Source organism: Hemitrygon akajei, chromosome 15 (genome assembly GCF_048418815.1).
Source record: "Hemitrygon akajei chromosome 15, sHemAka1.3, whole genome shotgun sequence".
Taxonomy (NCBI): domain Eukaryota; kingdom Metazoa; phylum Chordata; class Chondrichthyes; order Myliobatiformes; family Dasyatidae; genus Hemitrygon; species Hemitrygon akajei.
Window position 1 is genome coordinate 46,852,287 of NC_133138.1, and position 18,059 is coordinate 46,870,345.

At 38.4% G+C, this 18,059-nt stretch overlaps 2 protein-coding genes across 7 annotated transcripts in view; both read left to right on the plus strand.

The window, feature by feature from the left end:
* Window positions 1–6,212, plus strand: part of LOC140739315 (myotilin-like) — a 125,482-nt gene extending 119,270 nt beyond the window's left edge. For all 6 annotated transcript variants that reach the window (XM_073067482.1, XM_073067483.1, XM_073067484.1 and 3 more), the window contains 3 exons: window positions 194–359; window positions 2,411–2,544; window positions 4,310–6,212. In XM_073067482.1, the coding sequence (XP_072923583.1) occupies window positions 194–359; window positions 2,411–2,544; window positions 4,310–4,464 (455 nt within the window). In that variant the 3' untranslated portion in view covers window positions 4,465–6,212. The remainder of the gene's footprint in view (window positions 1–193; window positions 360–2,410; window positions 2,545–4,309) is intronic.
* Window positions 6,213–12,630: 6,418 nt separating this feature from the next.
* LOC140739066 (polycystin-2-like protein 2) overlaps window positions 12,631–18,059 on the plus strand; it is a 51,653-nt gene continuing 46,224 nt past the window's right edge. Inside the window, exons 1-2 of the mRNA XM_073067018.1 lie at window positions 12,631–12,713; window positions 15,544–15,639. Of these exons, the coding sequence (XP_072923119.1) occupies window positions 12,650–12,713; window positions 15,544–15,639 (160 nt within the window). The 5' untranslated portion in view covers window positions 12,631–12,649. The remainder of the gene's footprint in view (window positions 12,714–15,543; window positions 15,640–18,059) is intronic.

The following is an 18,059-nucleotide window of genomic DNA, read 5'->3' on the forward strand; positions in this document are numbered from 1 at the left end:
AGAACGGGTAAATGACGTCAACTCATTAGGATCCCATCCACTGGATTAAGATAAAATTATCCTTTTAATTGGTTCTATTGGTGAATCCGCATTGGGTGATACAACTGCAGTTTAGAACTTTCTTAGAAAAGTAATGAATTTGAAGATTGTTAATTTTGGCAAATGATTAATAATGCAAATTCTCTTCCTAAAGTAAGGGAAAAAGTAAGAGCACCAGAATTTGTCTATAAACTCCAGAATTCTAGAGCCATTGAAGGAGGAAATGTCAGGCTGGAATGTCAGGTGACGGGAGAGCCAAGGCCAGTAATCTTCTGGAGAAAAGATCACGAAATGATCAAACACAGCACAGACAGAGTCAGGTAATCACAATTTTCTGTAACCTATAGGAGGTTGGCATTGACACATTTAAGTCTGCCCTTTATTTGTCTGCTGCCGCTTGGGGTGTGAAGAGTGCACATAGTTTCATTCTTAAATGGCATTCATTTCTCACAAGCAAACATTGTCAAATGTACTTTTGGAATGAGGACTCCTTGCAATCAGTGATCCAACTTCATAATTCTTAATATCATTGGTTAACAAAAGTATGTTAATCACTGATTTAGAAAAAAATAGTCTGGAAACACTCAGCAGGTTGAAATGGTAAATTCTAACCTTTCCACAAATGCTGCCTAGATTGTTAAATCCAGCACTTTGTTTAAATTTCAGATTTCAAGCATTACAATGATTTGATTGACATATATTAATCTTGATTTAATATACTCAATATGCCTAGCATAAATGGCTATGTTTCAAAGTGTATGCTTCTATCAATCCTGCAAAGCAAAAATATTTACCAAGTTCACTCCTGAAAGCCCAACTTTAATTTTTAGACATTGCATCCACATTCTAAAATTCACAGCCATCAAAAGTAACTACCCTATCAGTTCTTCTTTGACAAGTTGCCACATAAAAGGATAATGTATACATTAGAAGTCCATGATATCAAAAGCAGTGTGTTAGAACGGATGGTAACATGCTGCCTCACAGAAAACAGGGTGGAATAAATGGATAGTGTTTAGCCTAGATGGAGATCAATTCGCAAGTTGTTCTCCATGTACTTTAATGATCTAGAGAAAAGGATGTGTAAGGCATCCAAACTTGTTGATGATACGAAAACAAGTGGAAGCACATGTTGTAGTAAGGAATGTGGCATCTTTCATCGAGGTCCCACACCATAGTAACCATGCCGTCATCAAGCAGAAAGTACAGGACCTTGAAGATTCACTTTTCAATATTCAATGTCAGCTTCCTCTCATTTAAATTTATGTTAACTTATATTTATCCTTTTCTTGTAATGTACTGTGCCGCTGCAAATAGCTAGTTTTCATGGTACTTGTACCCTGTTTATGCCTATGACAACAATAAAATTGAACTTGAATACTAAGACCCTACAACAGGACATAATGGATTGAGTGAACAGGCAAAGGACTGGCAAATGGAATTTAATGTGGGGAACCACTTTGATAAAAGGAATAAAAGGCAGATGATTATCTAAACAGGGTGAGACCCCAAGGCGGTGAAATACAGAGGGATCTGGGTGTTCTAGGTCAAGAATTACACAAAAGCTATAAGTCGGGTTCAATAGGTAGTTCAGAAGGCAAACAGCATTTTGGTATTCATTGCAAAGAGGTTGCAATTTAACAACAGGAAGCTTCTATGCTATTACACAAGGGTGTGGCGATGCCTCATCGAGGATACTTAAAACAGTTATGTTCCACTCACCCTAAAATTAGTAAATTTGTTGGAGAAACTACAAAGGAAATTCACCGTGCTAATTCTTGGGATGAGAGTGCTGTCCTACCAAGAGTGACTAAATAATTTGGGCTTGCATTTGAATGTTTTCATAAGTGGGAAGGTCTTGAATAATGGAAGATTATAAGATAGGAGGCCAATAATTTAATTCCAAGGTACATGGAAATTTATTCTCAAAAAGGGAAAAGAATCCCTGAAAACTTCTGCCTTGAAGAGATCCAACTTCCACAATGCAAGCTGGATCGTTAAAAGTGAGGTTGATAAATAGATGGTAGAATCATATTAAATGGTGAGGCAGATTTGAAGGGCATGATAGCCTACTCCTGGTTCTATTTTGGACCATAAGACATAGGAGCAGAAATAAGCCATTGAGTCTACTCCACCATTGCATCATGCTGATTCGTTATCCCTCTCAACCCCATTCACTTACTCCAAGGCTGATTTATATCTTCCAAGACTATGCCAAGCACAATTCTCAGTAGTTCCGGTTGACCCAAAAATTTGCCTCAGTTGTCCATTTGCCTCAGTTTGACACATTTACTTCATCCATTACTGTCTTTGTTTTGCACTTTAATAAAAGGCAATTTAAACAAGGATTTTAAAAAAATTTGTTTTTTAGGCTATACCAAACCAATGAAGGTAAAGTCGGCCTTGAAATTTTTCCTGTTGATAAACGTGATGGTGGATGGTATACTGTGTCTGCACAAAATGAAGCTGGATCAACAATCTGCACAGCAAGATTGGATATTGCCTGTGAGTTACCTTCAACAATATGTTGCAAAGTACAAGGAATTCAGAAAAATCTGCAGAAGATTATTTCTGCTTTGTTCAGATATGGTTTTCTATAAATTACTAGCAAATAATAATCTACCAAATACCAAACTGGTATGATGGCCTTTATGTCCAGCCAAACTGTTGATAAAGAAGGTGTCAAGCAAATGCCAAGCCCCTTATTTTCACATACACGCAGTTGTAACTTTATTAGGTACCTTCAGTACATAATAAGGTGCCCATTGAGTGTAAGTTTGTGATCTGCTGTTGCTGCAGCCCATCCACTTCAAAATGTGGCATGCTGGCATTCAGAGATGCTCTTCTGCACACCACTGTTGCAGAAGTGTATGGTTACTTGAGTTACTGTCACCTTCCTGTCAGCTCTGACTTTTCTTGTTAACCAGGCATTTTCACCCAAATTACTGCCACTCACTGGGTGTTTTTTGCACTATTCTTTATAAATTCTAGAGCCTGTTGTGCATGAAAATCCAGGGAGGTCAGCTGTTTCTGAGTGACTCAAACTACCCCATCTGGCACCAACAATTATTCCATGTTCGAAGTCACTTAGATTAAATTTCTTCCCTATTCTGATGTTTGGTCTGAACAAAAAAAACTGCATTGCTTGACCATACTTTTATGCATTAAGTTGCTGCCACAAGATTGGCTAATATTTGTATTAATAAGCAGGTGTACAGGGGTACCTAATAAAGTGGCCACTGATTGTAATTACCAATAAGCTCATGACCTCTTTGGACTTATCATTTGAAGCAAATGTTGAGAACCGGACTTGCATCAATGATCCAGTGATAAAAGTTCTAATTCCACATGGCAACAGGTTATTTAAACTTGGGTAGCTTAAGTATAAGAACAGCATTTTCTGTTTTAATTTCAGACTATTAGCAGCTGCAGACTTCTGATGAAATCTTTATTTTAAGAAAACCCAATCTTAGTAACAGTAATATGAAAATATCTGAGAATATCAGAGAAATAAATCTGCTTTGTTTTCCTAGGCTAGCTTCCCAGGTGACTCCTGGCCCACTAATGTAGTTGACTCCAAACTGTTTCTTCAGTTTAGGAAAAGAGGATAGTTGTATTAAGTTGCTTAGATGAACCTTAAATTTGTAGGTGATAGGAATCTGTTACTGATTAAAGTGTTTAAAACTAACAGGTCAGTAAACAGCTCAATCAGTTATGCTTATGCCTGGGATAAAAGTGGAGCCTTACAAATGATTAACCAGAAGGAAGACATAAACAACCATGGAAAGGGAATAAAAGGTAGGGTTAACCAAGTGTCTGATCACATCAACAGTTGATTAGAGGTCATTGTGAATAGAAAATTTAGTCAGCTGGGATTTTGAAAGCACAATAGGTCTTGTGGAAGAGTTATTCTAAAGATGTATGTAAAGTGAGGTTGGAAGATAGTAAAAGATGGAGTAAAACAAGAAAATGAAGAACAAATTAGGTAATATTTGCTATTATGTAAAAGAACTGCTGAAAAGTCTTCAAACTGAAATTTTAAACCGATTCTGTCTCCAAAGATGCTGACTGGGCTACTGAATGTTTGCATCATTTTCAGTTTTTATTCACAATTTCTAGCAGCTGCAGAATTTTGGTTTTGTAAGCAAACAGTGAAGGTGGCTTTATCACTGGTGAGAAATAAAGTAGAAGTCAATTTCTTAAGTCACAAAAGTATAATTTATAATACTATTTTTAAAATTCTATTATGTTTTCTAATTTCTCCCAATAGCTTGGCCAGTGAAACACGTTTCAAACACAAAGTCACTGAAGGTTCGACCAACATTTACCCGTTACTCTGTGCTTAACGGTCAGGGTTTTCTGGTGGTCCCAGACTCCCAATGTACAGCATCCAACCCTGGCTTGGTAGAAAGTGAAGATCTGTGATGTTTTCATACTTCAGCTCAAAGTACAATGTTTTTCAGCTTGCTGAATGTATGTTTTATCTGCACCTTACTGTAAACAAAATAATTAGTTTTGTATATAAATGCATTTAGTTGTAAAATGCAAGAACGCTACAGCATCCGTTCAAACATTTTGCACATTAAGGGATTATCATTTCATGTCCTTATGGTACCATAGAACAGAACTATAAATCTGTTCCACAGTATAGAATCAGTTAAGTAAGGTGAGAACATAATGAAAATAAGCAGAATTAAGTGTGTATAATATTTTATGGTATATTGCCTCTTATAAGTTGTGGTATTGGGTTTGAGTAAAACCATGTTAGCAATTTATCTTAAATAGGAGCATGCACCAAGTTCAAACTCTAAACAACTTTAAAAATAAAATTAATGTCACAATCTTGGAATTATGTGTCTGCAACAAATAACCAAATTACACAAGTTAACTTTATGAAATACAGTATTGTAAGCTAAAAGTGCAAAGCAGTAAAACTTCTTCAGATGGATAGAGTTATCTAGATGGAACATCACAAAGTGCACACATGAACAATATCAAAACTACATTAAGTGTAATGGTGGCATCTTCTGCAATCCCCGACTGGAAAGAGCTTCATTTATTTGCGTAAAAGTATGTCTATAAATCAGGCTTTTAAAAAGAGTAGGCACCAAGTCTTTGTGCAGCTATTTGCTTACAAACATCTTTCCAAAACTTTGCACGACATTTATTAAAAATACATATCAATCCAGGAATAGCTTTAATAGAGGAATGACATTTTTTTTAAAAAATGTGTTATATCCTTCATTCACAGAAAGGCTAGTTTTGTGGATGAGCACCTTCCTACCTACCCTAGAAAAAGTAATTTCTATTTGCAGTGCACAGGTGAATGATCCCCTTAACAATCATTTCAGTTCCATTCTTTGGATAAAAGGTACTGCTGGTTATCACCAAATGTAAAAAACAAATTAAATAAAATATAAACTAATAGGTTAGTGTACCATTTGACAAAGAATTGGTCTGTCTTTATGTGCTTTTCTGAAGAAATTACTATTTATTTGCTGTCTAGAGCAGCAGTAGCTGTAATTCAATGTACTTAAGTCACTATTCTAGATATCGGCTTCTAACAATGAAATACAGGGTCAAAGTCCCAGTTTTGCAGAATAATGACAGTCAAAAGAAAGTTCTAAATTATAAAGACGGATTGTTTACTTTTCTCTAGTTTTAAAAATCCATTGATCAATAAAATCTTATTCAAAATTTTTGAAACTTTTGCATTAATAAGAGTACAGAAAGAACTACAACATTGTTGTGCATTGTAGACATAATGGAATTATTTACTTCCATGTTTTATCTTCCATGATATCAAGAGAACTTCTGGCAACTCTCAAGTAAAACAATAAAAAACCTGTGGCTATTGGGTTTTGCTACTTGAACCATTTAAAATTCTATTCCATTCTCCGTAGAAAGTTTTCAACTATTATTTCATCTGTGACTGGGGTGGGGGCTGGTGGAAAGGGCTGCAAACTGAACTGCTACACAAGCCATCAGAAAGTGCTTGCATTATTTATAGACTTGTGGTAAACTATGTATACCTGTCTGGACATGCCCCTCTGCTGACTGCGCCTGTGGCTCCTCCCACAGACCCCTGTATAAAGGCAATTGGAGGCACTGCTCCTCCATTAGTCTCTGAGATGCCGTGCTCCCTTTTGCTGCTAATAAAAGCCTATCGTTCACCTCCCGTCTCCGAGAGTTATTGATGGTGCATCAAGACTCAAGACAACCTATCTGTAGCTTTGGGAGAAATATGCAAGAGGCTCCACTTCTCCAGTGGAGCCCTGATTGATCGCATTGCATCCCTCAATGGAGCTTATTGTTACATGCCACCGCTGGTGCAATTTTGCTTGCAGCAATGAAAGCAATGGAGAATATCAATGACAATTAGATAATCAATCAGCAATAATGGACTGCCCAGATAAAAAACTGAAATTCAACTGAATCTGAATTGTCCCAATTGGGACTTTTTTTTTTAAAAACACTACCCAACCCAAAGTTAACATGTATATTTGTGACCCATTGACATCAAGTAGCCGGTCTGTAATCTGAAGTGCATGATTAATGCAATTTTTTTAAACAATACATACATTTACAAAGAGCATTGTGGAGCTATAAGGTTTGTGGACACTGCAAGCTTTCCCCAAATCCAGAAATTCATTGCCTGTGCACATATTACAAAGAAGCTTCATCATTATTATAAGCCTCAAGGATGTTTGGTTAATATTGAACTTCTAAGATTTTGTTTTGCAGCAGGTGCTGGCTGAAATATTTTTTCATATGACATCATTCCTTAGGAGCATAAGACACAGAGGCAGAATTAGGCCATTTGTCCCATTGAGTCTGTTCTGCCATTCAATCATGACTGATCCTTTTCTCGTATCCTGACCCATTCATTTCTGGAATCATCCTTGTGAGCCTCCTCTGAACACTCTCCAATCCCAGCACATCTCTTCTGAGATGAGGAGCTCAGAACTGTTCACAATACTCAAGGGGAGGCCTCACCAGTGCCTTGTAAAGCTTCAGCATCACATCCCTGCACTTGAAATAAATGCATTTGCCTTCCTCACCACTGACTCAACGTGCAAGTTAACCTTTGCACAAGGTTGTGCAAAACTGCACAACTCTGCACAAGGACTCTCAAGTCCCTCAGCCTGGTCTGCTGAGTTCCTCCAGCATCTTGTGTGTGTTGTTTTGGATTTCTAGCATCTGCAGATTTTCTCATGTTGGTGTAATGCACCGTTTGCGTTAACAAACAACACCCCCGAGAATGTGCTGGAGGCAGCCTGCAAGTATCATCACATATTCCTATGCCCAGAGAGCATCATACTCAACAGAACTCCACAAACAACAACTACAACATTAAAATAAGCCTCACCCACTCACCCACACACATACGAGGTATGGCAGATAATAGAGGTATCAAGAAAGCACAGGTTTCAGGATAAGAGATAAAAGTTTTAGAGGAGATTTCAGGGTGATTTCTTTCACCCAGGTGGCTTGAATCTTGACACACTACTTGAGAGTTTGAGGAAGCCCACAGTCCAATATTTGAAAACTGATTTTTCTAATTCAAGCTAACCCACTCCCCTGTGATCCTTTCTCACTCCGACCAATCCACCCAGGGTCTTCCTCCCTTTGTTCCTTTTTTCCCCCCATCCCAAACCGTACCACCTCCTTCACCTGCTCCATGCCTCGTTACCTAGATTCAGCACCCTGCTCAACCTGATTCTATCTACCCCTTACTCACATAGCTGGAAATCTGGGCTGTTTCTTCTTTGGTTCTCCTTTCCTATTCCTTCCCCAATCTGATTCCATCTGTCCATTAACCTGCCTTTATCTGGTTCAATCTATCATCTACTAGCCTCTATCTCTATTCTTAACCTCACTCACCCAGTTCCATCCACCTAAACTTAAACATCTTTCTTCAACTCCACCATCCCCAAACCTAGTCCTGTTTACACTTATCAGTTACTGGTCTGCCTCAACATTTGCCCATCATCCTACACTTATCTGCTTCCACATTCTACCTACCAACCTTCATCTCATTCCTCTCCCTTACTTCTTTGTACTGGCGATTATCCCACTACACTCTCAGTTCTGAAGCAGTGTGTCAGCCACCCTGATGTTGAGTCACTGGGTTTTATTTATTGCTTTAGATTCCAGCATCTGCAGTCTCCCTTGTCCCTGTTCACTAACCCAGCACTCATCACTGTTCTCAGCAGCTAGGTTCAATCACCAGAGTGTGATATTAATGCTTGATCTCACAAAATCAGCTAAAAACCACTACAGCTCCATCTGCTGACCAAATTTCCTTCCTCACAACCAGTGTTATCACATCCATAAAGAGACAGTTGGTTATGTCCTCCGTTTTTGCATTTAGAATCCTGAAATTCCGATTCTCAGCCAACATGAAATTAGCTTTCAGAGATAACAATTATATTTAAATTTCTTATGGAAATAGATCTAGCATTGGAAAAGGATTGAACCTACATCCTGCCAAAGGTTGCACTATCACTGACATACTAACTATATGCTCTGTATAACTCTCCAGATCAGATAAGAAGCTAGATGATTATCGTTAATGGTATACTGGTAAATGCAATAGGCTCAGTCGAGTAAACTATCCAACAAGGTTTAGTTACAACACTTGGCTTGTTAACCTTAGATAACTGGTGTGTGTGTTGAGAGGGGAATAATGTCCAATCAAAAAATTTACATACATGTTGGCTTTATGGTCACTTAAAGTGAGGGCAACTTATGTGAGTAAGACATAGTTAAAACAGAGGGACCACTTTAGTAATATTAGTGAATAATGGAAAGAGGAAATGATCATTCTAATTATAACTAAAGAAGTGTGTGCTTGTATGAGGATAAAGATAGCTTAACAGATCAGAATTAAGGAACTATGGGCTACATTTTCTTGAATAATGCTGGCAGACCACGTGGACCTGTTGGTTTTCATCTGTGGCGAACCAGAAACTTGGGACTCTGCATAGATACGTGCGAACTTGGATGACTTGAATTTCCTGAAAGATGCTTTCCAACAATTTCCTAAATTAATTCCATAACTGAAAATTTGCAATTACCTTTTAGTTCAATGAAAGGAATTACTGGAAGAGGCAATTTTTTGACAATCTATGTTTTTTTAATTAATTGACTAATGTATTACAGTACCTATAAAAAGTATTCACACCCCTTGGAAGTTTTCATATTTTATTGTTTTACAACATTGAATCAATGTGGATTTAATTTGGCTTTTTTTGACACTGATCAACAGAAAAAGACTCCTTCCTGTCAAAGCGAAAAACAGAGCTCTACAAAGTGATCTAATTATAAATATTAAACACAAAATAATTGATTGCATAAGTATTCATCCCTGTTAATATGACATAACAAATCATCACTGGTGCAGCCAATTGGTTTTACAAGTCTCATATTAGTTAAATGGAGATCACCTCTGTGCCGTCAAGGTGTTTCAACATATTATAGTGAAAATACACTTGTATCTGGAAGGTCCAACTGCTAGTGAGTCAGTATCCTGGCAAAACCTACACCACAAAGACAAAAGAATGCTGCAAGCAACTTTGCAAAAAGTTTTTTTTTTTTTAAAAGCATAAGAGAGGAGATGGATACAAGAAAATTTTGAAGTCACTGACTATCCCTTGGAATATAGTTCAGTCAATCAACAGGAAATGGAAAGAATATGACACAGCTGTAAATCTGCTGAAGAGCCTGTCCTCAAAAACTGTAAAACTGTGCAACAAGATGACTAGAGAGAGAGGCCACCAAGAGACCTATGACAACTCTGGAGGAGTTGCAAGCTTCAGTGGCTGAGATGGAGGGACTGTGCATTCAACAACTGCTGCCCAGATACTTCACCAATTGCAGGTTTGGGAGAATGGCAAAGAGAGCAAGCCACTGTTGGGGGAAAAAGAAACTCACATGAAATCTTGGCTGGAGTTTGCCAGAAGGTATGTAGGGGACTCAAGTCTTCTGAAAGAAGGTTCTATGGTCTGATGAAACCAAAATTGAGCTTTTCGGCCATCAGATTAAATGTTTTGTTTAGCATAAACCAAATACTGCACATCATCAAAAAACACACCATTTCTACCGTGAAACATGATGGTGGCTCCATCATGCTGTGGGGATGCTTCACTGCAGCAGGCCCTGGAAGGCTTGCGAAGGTAGAGGATAAAATGAATGCAGCAAAATAAAGGGAAATCCTGGCGGAAAACCTGATGCAGTCTGCAAGAGAACTGCAACCTGGGAGAAGATATTTTCCAGCAAGACAATGATCCCATGCATAATGCCAAAGCTACACAGGAAAGGCTTAAAAACAACAAATTTAATATCCCAGAGTGGCCAAGTCAGAGTCCAGACCTCAATCCAATTGAGAATTTGTGGCTGGACTTGAAAAGGGTTGTTCACTCATGATCCCTGTGCAAGCTGCAATTTTTCCTGATTCTTCTTTACAAAACTGCTTAAGTTCTGGCAGCGTCCAGGTGTGCAAAACTGATAGAGACCTATCCACACAGACTCGGGCTTTAATTGCTGCCAAAGATGCATCTACCAAATACTGACTTGAAAGGGGGTGAGTAATTATGCAATCAATTATTGTGTTTAATAATTTTAATAAATTTGAACCAATTTGTTTTCACTTTGACATGAAAGAGTATTTCCCGTTGATCAGGGTAAAAAAAAAAAGCCAAATTAAATCCACTATGATTCAATGTTCTAAAACAAACTTCCAAGGGGGGTGAATACTTTATACAGGCACTGTACATGTTTTCGAGCACCATACACAAATTGCTGGATCAACTCAAGGACCAAACACTATCAGGAGTATTTTATAGTCATTTCCTACACCTCACAAGCAACAAAGGTGCTCAGCTGCAGATTGGGGTTTTCGAAAGATGCAAAAATAACAGAGCTGTTGTTATAGCTGACTTCAACTTCCATAATATTGAAGAGCATCTCCTCAGTGCAAAAGATTTAGACGGGGCAGAATTTGTTTGGTGTGTCCAGGATGGATTCTTGACACAGTATGTAGTCAGGCCAACTTGAGGAGAGGCCGTACTAGGTGACAAGTCTCTTGGTGGGTGAGTATATCACACAGTGAGCACAACTCCCTGGTTTCTTTATGCCCTTGGACAAGGATAAGAAATGATGTGGGAAAATTTAATAGGGAAGGAATTGTGATGCAATCGGGCAAGCACTTGGGAGCATAAATTGACTTGGAACTCAGGGAAATGTGCAACTGAAATGTGAAGGTTGTTTAGGACACACTTGCATGGGGTTCTGGTTAGATATCTACCATTGAGGTAGATAAAGAATGGTGGGGTGAAGGAACCATGGTTGACAAAAGATGTGGAACATCTAGTCAAGTGTAAGAAACATGCTTGTGGTTTAGGAAGCAAAGATCAGACGGGGCTCTCGAGAGTTGCAAGGTAGATAGGAAGCAGCTTAAGAATGAACTTGAGAGAGCTGGAAGGGGACATCCAGAGACTTTTCCCCCCAGACAGAATCCAAGAGGGCATGACAGTAAGGTGTTGGGAGGAAGTATAAGGGAGATGTTAGTGGCAAGCTCTTTTTGCACAAAGCACTGGGTGTGGGGAACATGCTGCCAGTGGTAGTGATAGGGACAAATACATTAGGAGCATTTAAGAGGCTCTTGGATAGATGCATGGATGAAAGCAAAAGGGAAGGCTATACGAGATTGATCTTGGAGTAGATTAAAGGGTTGGCATAAGGTCGTGGGCTGAATGACAAGCAGTGAGCTGTACTGTTCTGTTAGCGATCCTGGTCAGAGTTGGTTGATCATCACAATTCCCCCTCAATAAGAAATTAGTGCTGCACCTTGTTCTGGGGATTAAACTAGACCAGGTGGAGTATGTTGTTTTTTTAAATTTAACAGCCCAAGTAACACCCAACAAACCCGATTAATAATCACAAGACAATTTATTATCGCTAATAGGTCTGTTACACGCACCCCACGGGGAGGAATTGAACTCAGAACTCCGGAACACCCCCACCTGTAAAATCGTCACGCTAACCATTACACCATGTTTATACGGTTATTACAAAAAGTTTCAAGGGTAAAGAACAGAAAACGGGGAACTATGATAAATTGTTTCAATTTGGCAGAGATCAAGAGGGGAGATTATCACCCTCATCTTCTCAAGGGCCGTTAGCTATAGGCAATAAAGTTGGACCTACCAATGACGCCCACTACCCACTCAAAAATACTTCTTCCCCCGAAGAATGCACTTCAGTGGGTCGGTGGAAGATCTCCAAGGAGAGGGACGAAACAATTTAACCCCATCCCTCTTTTCAAATACACGTCGATAACCTGTCCTCCGTGAACGCATTCAGAAATCATCCAGTGCCAAATATTTATATCGCGGATATAATAAACGTCTCTCACCTGCGATCATTAAACACTGAAATTGTGAGGCGTGTGCTGACACAAGCGCCATCGCTGCTGCTCCCGCCCTCGCGCTCCAACTTTAAACCAGAACTGCGGGAAAAGTCGTTAAACCCCCATTCCCGACCTCGGGGCGCCAACGTAACGGCCATCGACCCAATCCGAGTCATTAGTGGATACTGCAGCTGAGATATGTTAGCGAAACGAGCAATATGGTTATTGAGCAATCAAATCGCAAGAAAGAGGGCTGGAAAAGGTAATCTGATTTCTGATAAAGTTTATAAACGATGCGCAGAGTGAAATATTAGATCACATACAAAGATGTTTCTTGGAATCGTTCCTTTGATACTTCAAAGGCAGGTCTTGAGATTTTTTTTTAAAGAGTCGTTGTTAACCATGTCTCAACAAGAATAATTAATCCCATTTCTGGTGGCCTTGGTTCTAATCGTGATAAATTAATGGCACCTGCCATTTGTTACATAACTTTTTCTACATTTTTCTTGTGAGACACAGGGAATCTGAGAACTGAGCAAGTACTTAGGCTTTCCTCAACCAGCCAGACAAATGAATCTCTTATACTGACTTCAGTTTTACAATTTCCTACAGGCCCTGTGTTAGGAATACCAACTATACGTGTGGCCCCTATAAATGAACGAGTTTCCATAATATTAAGTTCAAGTCTGATGTACATACCATACATATTTGTTCTTGGAGATAGAAAAAATTACTAAAGATGGAGTTAAAGCTAATTGGCCAAACACAGATTTAAAAAAGACATGTAAACTTCCCACAGTAATCAGACACTATTATCTCTTAATAACGCAAGTTCACAGCAGGATGCCACTCAAGGGATATGCTTTTATAAAAGTCACAATCACTTCCATGAGTACTAGTGCAGTGTTACTTTATTAAACAATGTAACATCCACCGATTCTTCAAGGTCATTGTGCGTGGGACATCTGATTCTATACCATTGTAAAGAGACAGGAAAACAATAAATACATTAAATAAATAAAACAGTTGACATTTAGAGCTGAGGCTCTTCATTGAGACTCAATTTTCATACCAATCTACCCTCATCAACACCATTCATTACAATACTGTGGAGGTACACTCAGGGCCTACTTTATTAGGTACCTCCTGTTCATGGCCTTCTGCAGTCATCCACTTCAAGGCTCAACGTTGGTGCATTCAGAAATGCTCTTCTGGATGCCATTATTCTAATACGTGGCTATTTGAGTTATTATCATCTTCCTGTCAGCTTGAACTAGTCAGGCCATTCTCCTCTGACCCTCTCATTTACAAGGTGTTTTCAAGCACAGAACTCCCACTCACAGGATTTGTTTTTTGTCTTCCGCACAGTTCTCCGTAAGTTCTACAAACTGTGTGTACAAACTCTAGGAGATCAGCAGTTTCTGAAATATTCAAGCCACCTCGAATGGCACCAACAATCATTCCACAGTCAAACTCACTTTGGTCATATTTCTTCAGTTTGGATTGAGCAACTAATAAACCTGTTGACCATATCAACATAGTTTTATGCATTGAGTGCTGCCGCATGATTGGATGATTAAATACCTGCATTAATGGGCTGGTGTACCTAATAAAATGGCCACTGAGTTTATAGTTGCTGTATTGATTTTTTTTTGGGAGGGGGGTTTGCAACTTGTGGACAATATCAATTGATGGATATCTGTACAAACAGAATCCATTTGTAAACCAGGGAGCCTATAGTGGAAGCATATTCATCTATCCATGCCCCATAGGATCTTAAGTGTTTTAATAAGATCACTCTTCATTCTAATAAAGCACTGTGTATACAGGTATACAGCTTTCACCATTTTTAGTTCTCTTCTCAAGAAGTAGCATAGTGAATCTCTGTTGGTCTATCTCCAATGTTAGTATCTCCTATTTTAAATTTAGAACACACAATATTCCATGCAACCTCACCAACACTTTCTACAATTGTAACAATGCCTTGGCCAATATGTTTATTCTCATAAGTATTTACTTAATATAATGCTAACCTTTTGCATTTCATCAACAAGAACTTCCCTCTCACTCAACTCAGTTGTGGTCTGTTTTACATTTAAGTAGTGATCTGTTTTTTGAATATTCCTACAAAAGTGCCTGACCTCATGCTTACCCACATTAAACTCCATATTTACCACATTCTCTCAGCTTGTCACTATCCTGTTACATAGTCCAAATATCCCCATTGCAGCATGCCACTGAACCCCTCCCTCAATCTAATGTATTGTCCAGAAGCTCCAGAGATGAGTGTAGGGCTGGGGAAATAGTGTTCTCCATGCACCTATTTAAGCAGCAAGTAAATTGCAGTGGGTTGAGATTGTCTGGGAGGCTGGAATTGAAGTGCGCCATGACGAGCCTTTTAAAGCATTTCATGGATGTCGGAGTCTTAAATCAGGTGAGAACCACAGGGTTGAAGCAGGGTGACATTAAAAGATGCCTGCAAATGCACCTGCTAGTTGATCTTCGCAGGATCTAAGGATATGGACAGGGACACCATTCGGGCTGGATGCTTTCTGCAGATTTACTCTCTGGAACACTAATCTTGTGTCAGCAGCAGTGACTGTGGACTCAGGTGCAATTGAGGCTGTTGGAATGGGTGGATCCATTCCAATCTGCTTCTGTTCAAAACATCTATTAAACTCGTTGGGAGGGGATGTTTTGTCTGCAATGCTGCCCAACTTCATTTTCAAGCTCATTTTAGCATGTAAGCCTTACCACAACTGGTGACTGGTTTGGGACTCTCTTGACATCCTTGAAAGCATTATGAATCTCAATTTCTTATATAGGGCCTGGACTTCATTAGGGAGTGGATAATCCACAGTTTCTGATTTGAAACACCCACATTGCTATTTTTGGTACACAGCCCTCTACACACCTGATGAAGTCTGTGACCGTAATGATATACTCATCCAGAGCACGTGGCACAAAAGTATTGTTTAATTAGATAAACATTCACTACAGTTGATTTGCTTCTTTCACATTCATCACAATATTGCAATACAGTAAAATGTTTCAAAATGGATCTTTTCTCTCCCATCTTCCATCATATGTAGCTGGAAGTAAGTTGATTCACGACAAAGAGACATATGTGAAATCTACAGTACAAGAGTTTTTACTCTATTTAATTTTTCTGTTGGATCTATCTATATGTAAGTATCAAAATGCATTATATATATTTTCATGGTTAATATGACGAGCTAGATTGTGTGAAATTTCTCACAATTTGATAAGTTCTACAAATAAGAAAGAAACACCGAAATGGTAATGTGGTGCTTATGTCCAACCCAATGCACAGTTACACAATGATATTAGTGTCCAAAAGCTTGCTAAGCACCTGATATACATGAGATGCTCTAACGTAATTGAGAATTATCCATTCTACAGGCAATCTAGGTACCTGTTGTGCACCAAGTCATTAAGGCCCCAAAAATATGAAAATTGTGACTCCATGCCGTAAGTTGTTCTACCAACTCAACCTTGTTTACATACAGGTAATACAGGTTGAGTATCCCTTATCTGAAATGCTTGGGACCAGAAGTGTTTCAGAATTCATATTTTTTTCAGGTTTTGGAATATATAGATCGATAGCTTGGGATTGCCATAATTACTGATTCTGAAATTATGTGCTACCAGTAAGCAGCCTTTGTCCTTCATCACACATATATATATGTACTTAACAGTAAAAATTATTACATGCCATCAATGTAATGTGTGCAGGATAACAACAGCAGCCCAGCAGCATCAGGAGATTACCTGAATCAGCTGTGAACAACAAACAACAGCAGGCTTCCTGTCTCCACCTACAATGTCGTCTTTTGTATTTGTATATTACTTTTTTAGGTTTATGTAAGGTGTAAAAACAATCAGCATTGTAGACTTGTTCTGGTGTTAGATTTTCATCAGCGGCAATTTGGCAAACTCATCAATAAATTTCTCTGCTGCTTTGTGAAAAATTGGTAAAATCTTTAAAAATTTAATGCTGTACCTTTTCTTAGATTTCTGCAACCAGCCTGCTGAATATTTGCAATCACCTTCAATTTTCAGTTCTTTGTGATGGATCTTTGCTTGTTTCATGATCAGCATACCGATAAGCAGCATATGTTTACTCTGCTGACAAATCTGCTCTTTCAATACATGTTCAACATCTTTTTTTTTGCTTTATGCAGTGTTTTTCTATTTTTCATTAATTTCTCTTCGTTACATATGAGTTCACTTCTCAGAACTGTCTGTTCTGCGCATTGCCTGGGAACCTTCCCAGTGCTTTGTGGAAATTTTCATTTGTGATGTCATGCCAGCACTCAAAAAAAATTTTTGAAGGCTTTTTGGATTTTGGATTTTCAGGTAGAGGGTGCTCAACTTGTACTATAATGGAGATCACTTGAGCAAAAACTTTACTCTTCAAAAATCATTAAAGTTACAAGAGTGGTTATCTCTGGTGACATTCACCTTGGCTCTTTCACTTCATTATTAATGATCAGTTAGACCAAAACTTAAGAATTTCTTGCAGCTCAAACCCAGCTAATATCCGCATCTACTAAGGAAACAGCTACCAAGTAGTAGCTACAGGTATTGTCAGTATTCTCTGGGATACTTGCATGCAAAATCCTTAAGTGATGGATTAGAATCTATCAGGAGTCAAACACACATAGTGTAAGTATACTAGGATGTGTCCAATACATTCAATGCAGAGAAATAGTTCAACAATCCTACACCCTGGCCTAGAAACTATTTCTGCAGTGGAGCTGTCAGATGCTGTTACAGCAAAAGCTCCATATTTGTCAAATATTCAGGATAGTGCTGATTTGATAACAGATATTGGCAGTTGCTTCAAGTGAATCTGGAAAACGATGGCAAAGTTGTCATGGGCTTGATAGAGCAAATCAATGTAGCAAGAGTGCACATGGCTTTTTATATATATATAAAACAAGGATAAAAGGTCACTAACAAGAGAAAATCTGCAGATGCTGGAAATCCAAGCAACTCACACAAAATGCTGGAGGAACTCAACAGGCTAGGCAGCACCAATGGAAAAAACCACAGTTCTGGGCTAAAACCCTTCAGCAGGAAGAATAGACTGTAGAAGAGCTTCAGTCTGAAATGTCGACTGTACTCTTTTCTGTAAATGTTGCCTGGCCTGCTAAGTTCCTACAGTATTTTCTGTGTGTTGCAAGGGTAAAAGGTAATGGAGACAGAAAAGAAATGGGTAAACATGGAGAATGAAAATGAACACATTACTTCAACCAGTCACATGTAGAGAGGACAGAAAAAGCACTCATTGTAATAGATTTGAGAATCATTAAAATGTGCAACTGTCATTATAGTATTTTTGAGTGAATATTTAATATTGTATATAAGATTAAAAAAAGAATGGAGATAAATTGAGTTGAAAGCCTGTGAGTCTGTTAGTTCTTTTGATTTCTGAGGTAAGTGTCCTTAAGAGAGTAAAGTTATTCTCAATTTGCTAAAGGAAAATACAAAATAAACTTAGTTAATCATTAGAAAGGAATCCCTTAAGGAAACCATAACCATTTAGTAGTTAAGTACAAAATCAAATTCCTATTTTTATTGA